At 28.3% G+C, this 8,848-nt stretch overlaps 1 protein-coding gene across 2 annotated transcripts; it reads right to left on the bottom strand.

Moving 5' to 3' along the window:
• Positions 1-788: 788 nt before the first annotated feature.
• LOC105114718 (probable LRR receptor-like serine/threonine-protein kinase At1g07650) lies at positions 789-5,127 on the bottom strand. 2 transcript variants are annotated; one of them, XM_011011365.1, is made up of 7 exons: positions 4,927-5,127; positions 2,512-2,745; positions 2,280-2,398; positions 1,942-2,155; positions 1,632-1,866; positions 1,382-1,532; positions 789-1,278 (listed from the first exon to the last, which is right to left on the bottom strand). In XM_011011365.1, the coding sequence occupies exons 1-7, from the start codon at positions 5,105-5,107 to the stop codon at positions 865-867; spliced, it is 1,548 nt and encodes a 515-aa protein (XP_011009667.1). In that variant the 5' UTR covers positions 5,108-5,127; the 3' UTR covers positions 789-864. The 2 variants fall into 2 exon arrangements, with proteins under 2 accessions (XP_011009667.1, XP_011009666.1); XM_011011364.1 differs by having other exon boundaries at positions 1,632-1,869; positions 1,945-2,155; positions 4,927-5,126.
• Positions 5,128-8,848: the final 3,721 nt, after the last annotated feature.

Here is an 8,848-nt window from a genome sequence, read left to right as displayed (position 1 = left end):
ATAAAGAATTTTTCACCGGATAGGAAGAAATTTGTATTCAAACTTGGGATTTTTTTGTTTTTACATTAGCAAAGTAAAAAAATATCACAACCCAAAAAATTATTTATAAAATTAATAACTTTTTGCGATTGTTAAATCGCCTTATATAAATTACATTACAATAAAAACAATAAATATATGAAAGAAAAAATAAAATAAAAACTTTTGATAATAACATTACTAATACTTTTAAAAAAATATAAACAAGAAAGATTAAATAATATTAAAAAAATCATTAATAATAATTAAAATGGGTAATATAAATAGTTCAAAAATAATTGAGTCACATATCTTTTTTAGAATCTTTTTTAGAATGTTTGTATAGCTTACTTTAATTATTATTAATGATATTTTTTATGTTGTTAGATTTAATTTGTTAAAAATTTTATAATAATACTGTTTATATTTTCATTGAAATTTCAATATATCTTCAAAATCTTTTTCTTTTCTTTTCTCCCTCCTCTTTGCGAGACTCACTCCGATTACAATGATAACAGAGTTTTTTTCTGCCACCACCACCACCTCTGGTCCTCTACGGTATAAGTCTGAAATTGTTGACATTTAACAATTTAAACTGCTGTCAAATATATATATATATATATATATATATATATATATATATATATATTCGATATAATTTGTTTACGAAGTTGCAAATTATTACCATATATACCCTAGAAAGAATAATGTTTTTTTTCTAGGGGCAGGGGGGCGATTGCCTGGCCCCATCACTGTTCAACCGTGAGGTCAGCGGGAATGAAATGTGTTTCTTCTATATTATAAATGTAAAAGAAGTTCCAAATATACATGCATATCTCGGCTTTGTTAAACACAAGATGAAGAAGATTCACTAATGTTACAATGCGTGGACTCGGGACTGGGTGGGTAAAGATCATGGGCAGACGTGGAGGTGGATATATTCCATGTTTTATCAGATGAAAAAACGTGGTCTTGGGTGCTGCAGCTCTGGTCTGCAACCTGTTGAAAGTGGTCATATTTGACGTGTTTAAATTGAGAACCACCACCGTATATGGTAGGATCTGAGATCACTTCCTGGATGCTGGTCTGTCCTTCAAGCATACTCACCACTGCTGGCATTGTAGGCCTTAGAGATGGAGATGCATTGGTGCATAAGAGAGCCACCTTGATCATCTTTTCAGCCTCTTCCTTGTTGAATTCAGACCGCAGCTTTGGGTCCACCAGCGCCATTAAATTCCCTCTTTTTTGCAATACAAATGCCTGTGACAGATAAGTTCATTTAGAGTGTGTAAGAGCTAGCTAGCTAGTAATGCCTAATGCATCATGAATTCAATGTAGCAACACAAGCAGACTCGTAACTTACCCAGTCAAGAAGACAAACGCTTTCGTTTGTTGGATTGTAACTTGAATTGCTTCTTCCACTGACAATCTCTAAAGCAACAACCCCAAAACTGTAAACATCTGCCTTGTCTGATAAATAACCCCACAGTGCATATTCTGGAGCCATGTATCCTCTGAAATCAAAAGGTATGCCAGGTGAGTTACTTCAGTGTGTGTAAGGTCTTTTTCGATCGATAACTAAATCATTAGAAAACTAACGATAAGGTGCTTACATAGTTCCAGCAACTCGAGTGCTAATGTGAGTGTTCTCCGCTTCACTGAGCTTAGCTAGTCCAAAGTCTGATATCTTGGCGTTTAGATCCTTGTCCAGCAACACATTTGTACCTTTGATGTCTCGGTGAACAATCCTGATTACTGATCCTTCATGGAGAAACGCCAAGCCTCTGGCTATCCCAACACATATCTTAAATCTTGTTGGCCAATCCAACATAAGAGCACTTGTTTCTGCAGCTGTTGCTAAAACCCAGTAAGAAATGGCAAAAACTATTACGATTACCAAAGAATGCACGAGCTAAAGGTGATTACCAAACAGTGCGCGAGCAAGGGAATTGTTTTCCATGTACTCGTATACAAGCAGCAACTGGTCTCCTTCAATGCAGCATCCATAAAGCTTTACAAGATTGGGATGCTTTAAACCAGATATCATGCCTATTTCATTCACAAATTCACGGTTTCCTTGTCTGGATTTAGGAGATAGCTGCTTAACAGCAATAACAGTCCCGTCTGATAACTTACCCTGCAAAAAATAACCATGCATCCAAAATGCTCATATTCCCTTCTGCAGATAAGTGATTCAAAGAACAGGTCCGACAATCACTGCATTGGGGATTCTATGCATGGGGTTTCATCAGAGGACAAACCTTGTACACGGACCCAAAACCACCCTCTCCAATCTTGTTTGCAGAATCAAAATTGTTTGTGGCAGCTCTTAGATGCCTCAGAGTGAACGAGCCAGTTTTCAGATCAAGCCCCTTGAGATCTGCGCATATACAAGTGTTGAGGGAATTCCATGTAAGATATTCGTCATGAACAATCGTTTTTAGAATATACATATATACATATAGGTAGTGCTAGTCAGCAATCTGCTATTACCATCTTGTAGTTCTGGTTTTGGAGCGCACACTCCTCCTCCACTAGCCACCGTCAAGGCGTTGTGGTGTCCATGAATCAGAGCCCAGATTGTTGATTTCAATGTACCTCGTTCTCTCTTGTACTTGTCTTGAAAATAGAATTTCCAACAAATGATACCCATTACCAAGAAAAAAAGGATTATGGCTGAAGTGACAACTACGGGCATAACAGGTATCTTGTTTCCCGTTCCAGATTCTGAAATTAATTGAAGAGACAAATTAATTGAAGAGACACAAAATTAGAAATCCTACCAGTCCAATTTTTTAGTCAATGAGTTTTTTTTTTTTTACGAGCTTTGATCTGTTGAATGAGCCCAATATGTTAAATTTATTAAGCCCGTTTGTATGGTGAAAAATATTTTAAAAATAAATAAATAAATTTTAGAAAAATAAATTTTAAAAAAGTGAATAACTTTCTGATATTTGATAATGTAATGAAAAACAAATTGGAAAATAGTTTCTAGTATTTGGTTATATCATGAAAAATGAACTGAAAAATAACTTATTAATATTTTATTTTTTTCAAATTTATTAAAATAATAAGGAACAAATCTTACAAATTAAATAGTTGAATGAGAATGAAATTGAAAAAAAATATAATTTCATAAATTATCTCAAATAAAATAAATAATAATCAAAATAACAGATATCAAATCTAAAAAATTAATAAAAATAAAAGATGAAGAAATTAAAATAATAATAATCAACATTTCATAAATTATTTCAAATAAAATAAGTAACAATCAAAAGAATGAGGACTAAATTTGATAGATAAAAAATTTCAATAAAAAAATGATAAGAAAAAAACAAATAGTAATTAGAAAAATAAGGACCAAAGTTAATATAAAAATTAAATTTTAAGAGATGAAATTAAAAAATAAATATTCAAAACAAAATATATATATATAGCAATTAAAAGTTTAAAAATCAAATTTGATATAATCAGCAAATAATAACATTTCTAAATTTTTCATAACTTCCAGAAAGTGTTTTTCGCCCAATTTTTTTAGAAAAACACTTTCCTGAAAACCAAGCCAAATTTTTCATTGACCAACTTTCCTATTGTTAAACAAACATAAGAAAATTTAGAAAGTGATTTCTCGAAAATCACTTTCCGGAAAACAAACATAGTAAAAAAAAAAAAACACTTTCCTGAAAACCAAGCCAAATTTTTCTTTAACTTGAAAGTGTTTTTCGTTGATCGGAAAGTATTTTCCGTTGATCAACTTTTCTAATAGCAAACAAATATGGAAAAGTTCAGAAAGTGGTTTCCCGGAAATTACTTTTCGGGAAACAAAGATATCTTTAGTTTGGATTAATTTTCTTGGCTTCTAAAATTTAAAATCAAAAGCAAAAAGAAAATATTTTAAAATTTTTAACCAAAATTATTCACTAATTTCAGAAAAATGTTCAATTCAATAAATTTTATGCCCCTTTTTATGAATATTCCTGTAAAATTAGATTAATTTTCTCATAATACAATAGCAATTACTGTAAAATTAGATTAATTTTCTCATAATATAATAGTAATTACTGTAAAATTAGATTAATTTTCTCAGAATATAATAGTAATTACTTTTCAAAATATTTTTAATTCAAAAATATATTAAAATAATATTTTTTAATTTTTTTAAAAAAATATTTTTATATCAATACATCAAAAAAAACTTAAAAACATAAACAAAAATATTTATAAATAAAAATTTAGGGACATAACACTACTCTCTAGTTTGACATTGCATTCTAATAAGGGGTTGGGTAAATTTAAAAAATCACTTAAAATTAATTTTTTTATATTTTTAGATTATTTTGATGTGATGAAATAAAAATAATTTTAAAAAATTAAAAATATATTATTTTAATATATTTTTAATAAAAATATTTTAAAAACAATTATTACAAGGAAAAAAAAAAAAAACCACCCAACGTTTCTAACCCCTATACACAGTGGCGCGCGCCCTTGTTGGCTAGGAACAATATCATTAAATGATGTAAATTAAGGAAGGTACGATGCATGCACATAAAATATCTAAAGCAGCTTTCATCGTCTCTCACATGAATAGCTGGGTGTGCGTCGAGAGTAAAAGTACGAAATTGAACTCCGTTTTATTTTTATTTTATTTTTTTCTCGAGAGTGAAAAATAAGCAGCTCTTGTGTATACAGAGTGAAGAAATTAATGTTTTTTTTTTTTCCAATAAAGCAACCAAGTGAAGAATTGCAGACGGAAAAGTAATGAGCTCAACTTTCTATGTTAATTAGCACACAAATAGAAGCTTAGAAAAATGGTTGGTTTCAAGCACGTACTTCCTCAGATATACAGCATCCCATTACTGCTAAGACAAAGTCGTAGTGTGGTGGTGAGGTTGCTGATCTTACCTTCTTCTGGACGTGACTCATTTGATGCCAGCAAAGTAACTGTAGAGCTAAGAAAGCTGACCGTGACCGCCATGACTCGGCGAAGCTGAAGAAGTCTACGGCGAGGTTCAAGCATCCTGCAAAACTTGGATGCAGAAATAGGGGGAAAAACAAAAGGAGAGAAGCTCGAACAAGGTTTCATTTATGAGGTACTTGACTTATAGGTGGACATGGGGAATTGTTAAAAACAAATTCTTAAATTGGTGAAAATGACATTCTGCAACTTGCTTTGATGCTTTTTCCTTTTAATCTCAAAAACTAAAAAAAAAAAAAATTACCGATTAAATGTTTGTAAATTCGCCTTGTCAATCCTCGAGGTCCAATTAAATAACTCTTGCTTGTTTTCCATGAACAATCCAAAACTAGGGATAAAGAGTGGAATCCAAATAAGTTTAATGAGCAGTTCATAATGGAGTTTGAAGTTATCAATTTTTGGTGGGTCGTAGTCAATTCATGTCTAATTGCTTCCCATGTAGATTTCTTCTAACCACATTTTCTAAATCAATCCGAATTGAACTGGTAGGATCCGCTACAGAATTCACAAGCATATTTTTTAAATGATTCATGTAGTCAAGGGCACCCGTTTTGTGATCTTTGGTTGATAATTTGTTTTCAAAATTAAACTTGGATTTTAGATGAAATTAGAAAAAAAAAATGAAAATTGAAATTATGAAAGTAATGAAAATTAAAAATTAAAAGTATATCAAATTAATTTTTTTTAATTTATCATTATTGTTATAATTGAATTTTTATTTCTTACAACTAAGTTTACTTCAACAAATAAAAAAAATAGCATTATTTACACAAATTTATATCATCAATATAAACTAAAAATCTTTATTAAAAATTTAACATTATTGTTATAACTCTTGATTCTTTTCTATGAATTATTTCTGTCAATAAATTAGTTCAATTCAAATCCAAAACTTGAGGTAAAGAGTGCAATCCAACTAAGTTCTATAAGTGGTTGATAATGGAGTTGAAGTTGTCAACTTTTGATAGGTATCAATTTATGTTTAATTGCTCCACGTATAGTTTTTATAACCACATTTTCTGAATGAATGAGTCAATCCCAATTGAGCATGTAGGGGATTCATGGAGAATTAATGAGCTTATTTTTTAAATGATTCATGTCAAGTATACTCGTTCCAGAATATTTAATTGCTAAAATAATATATTCTATCACTAATATAGGTCGATATTTTCCGATGAAATTTTTAGTTGATAATTTATTTTTAAAAAATTAAATTTTATAGGAAATTAGAAAAAATTATGAAAATTAAAAAATAGAAATTATGTAAGTAATGAAAATTAACAATGCATCAAATTGTTTTTTTTTAATTTCTCAATATTGTTATAATTGAATTTTTATTTCTTACAATTAAGTTTAATTCAACAAATAAAAAAACTAACATTATTTACACAAATTTGTATTATCAATATAAACTAAAAATTATATACAAGACAATAATATCAAAAATAAGTTAAATTAAAATAAATTCATAAACCCAACACTTTTAACCATCATTAAATACCAAATTAAACACGTCATTATAGTAACAATAACAAAATATAAAATATATATAAAAAAATACCAACAACATAATCAACCATACTATCTATCAAAAAGATTATATGGAGAGAGTAAGAAACAAGAGAAAATAAATTATTTTTATTACATAATATTGTTGATTGGTAGATTAAGAGAATGAAGAATGAAAAAATTGTTAGTGAATATTGTCATCCGTGAGTGCGCGGCATGGCAGATGTTGGGATTTAAAAATCATCTTTTAGTTGTTTGGTTTAAGGTTATTAGAAAACCGAAGTGGATAGGTTTTATATGAAATTTTAGGATAAGAAATTGATTGTCTAGTGAATGTATTAGCACTCCTAGTATATCTTACTTGAGAGAAGTTGCATTGTATTGTCTAGATGTGGCTCAAAGGCATTAATGGGTTTCTAGCCGATTGTCTATCTATAGCTTAAAACAAAGACATTAATTAGAGCTATTGAGATCGATGTATATTATATTTTTTTTTATGAAAAAAAACATTTCTTCTCATAAGCTGATGTATATGAGATACCTAAAACTAATATGAAAGTACTTGTTAGATGACATGTATATGGAACTAACCTGCTAAAGAATACTAACCTGCTAAAGAATTCCTTGTGAAGAGATCACTTATATCTATGAAAAAACTATCGTGATAATAGTGTAAGTGATCCTTAGACTTGATGTCATTAAGTTATCTTATATAGAGAGAGTGTAATGTCTTTATCCTAACCACACATTGTCCTAATCAAGAGTAACAAAAAGATAAATATTGAGTATAATATAAACTATATGAAGGTATATGAGTAATTAAGAGAGGATTTATCATCCTAGCTAAATTAGAAGAAAAAAAATGTTTTATCTGTTTTTAAATAGTATTGATTGTAAAACACTTAGCCAATATGGAATAAGATTTGAAAAGAGTTTAAAATTATATTCAAAGAATAAATTACTATAATGTTGAGAACTAACATGATTCGACAAAGTAAAGACACTTCATACTATAATGTCTAAATCAAGATATTATTGATGAATGAATAATAATTACATTGAGAAATTGGTTATTAAAAGGTTAAGTTAAACTACTTATAACTTTCATAATATGTAGAGGATCATAACAGGTTGCTAAATATTGTACTTGATCTTTAAATATAAATTAATCAATTAATGAATTTATAATAAATTAAATTATTTAATTTAATTTTTTCTTATTTTATTTAGAATTATGATTTATATTTGAGTCAACTTATTACGGAATCTAATGGGTCATATACATAAGAACTATTGGTCAGATATTAAAATGAGATGATTAATCATGTGTGAATTTATTGTAAATAAATTTTAAAAATTAAAGACTAGAATGTAATTAATACAGGGTATTACAATTATAGAACTATAAAAAACATCAAGCAAGAACTTGATTGAATAAATTTCTAAGATTATTCTAAAATAAGATATTTTATATTATTTAAGGGATAAATTGATATTTTACCATTTAGAAAGTTTTTTTAATTTTTCTATAAATAGAATATTATGCCTCTTATTCTAGAAGAAAATAGTGAGAAAAATATAATATGTAAACACCTAAAAAATATCTTGCACTCTAATGTATAACAATTTCTCTTCTAAAAAGGCTTACAAGATTTCTCACTAGTAGTTAATATATATTAATGTTAGAGATTGAACACTTTGACACTTTTTAGTTTGCGACAACTCAACCTTGAAGTAAATATTAAAAGCTCAAAAGAATATTTGATCTTGAAGTAATCTTTATATAAATCTTAAACAACTCTATATCTGTCTAAAGAAATTTTTAAAACTTTTAAATAATTTTAAATTTATTATTTCTGCTGTTTATATGTTTTTGAAAAACCAATAAAAACAAGGAGAGAAATTAAAAAAATAAAGAAAGAAAGAAAAAGAAAAGAATATGGAGAGGGAATAAAAGAGTATGAGTGGAAGGGGATAGAAGAGAGAACGTCAGATGGAATTAGAGTATGTGATAAGGAAAACACTCTTGGAAATAAGAAAGAGATATATAAATTAGAGGGGGGAGAAAATATTTTCAAAGGCAGGAAGCTAAATTTTACCTAAAACTCAAATTACTAGCTTAATATTTTGTTGGTGTGTGTGTATATATATATTTGAGGGGAAGGAAAATATTTTCAAAAATAAGGGTAATGAATGTTTTTTCAAACTTTGAATTACAACATATCTATTGAAGGAATACTATGTGGGTAAACATTTTTTGTTACTAGATTTTTTAGGGGAGAGCTATTTTTTAAAAGAATGGAGGGATATTTAATTTACCAACATAATTTTTAAAAAAAA

This window comes from Populus euphratica, unplaced genomic scaffold, assembly GCF_000495115.2.
Source record: "Populus euphratica unplaced genomic scaffold, PopEup_1.0 scaffold562.1, whole genome shotgun sequence".
Classification (NCBI taxonomy): domain Eukaryota; kingdom Viridiplantae; phylum Streptophyta; class Magnoliopsida; order Malpighiales; family Salicaceae; genus Populus; species Populus euphratica.
The sequence above is the reverse complement of the archived record's forward strand: the minus strand, read 5'-3'. Positions and strand labels throughout refer to the sequence as shown.

Excerpts from the sequence above, each read along its gene's own strand:
- LOC105114718 (XM_011011365.1), bottom strand. The coding sequence starts at position 5,107 with ATGAAACCTTGTTCGAGCTTCTCTCCTTTTGTTTTTCCCCCTATTTCT. Across the intron at positions 2,746-4,926 it reads TGAGTCACGTCCAGAAGAAG|AATCTGGAACGGGAAACAAG; the intron begins GTAAGATCAGCA and ends AATTAATTTCAG. Across the intron at positions 1,533-1,631 it reads ACTCGAGTTGCTGGAACTAT|AGGATACATGGCTCCAGAAT; the intron begins GTAAGCACCTTA and ends TTTTGATTTCAG.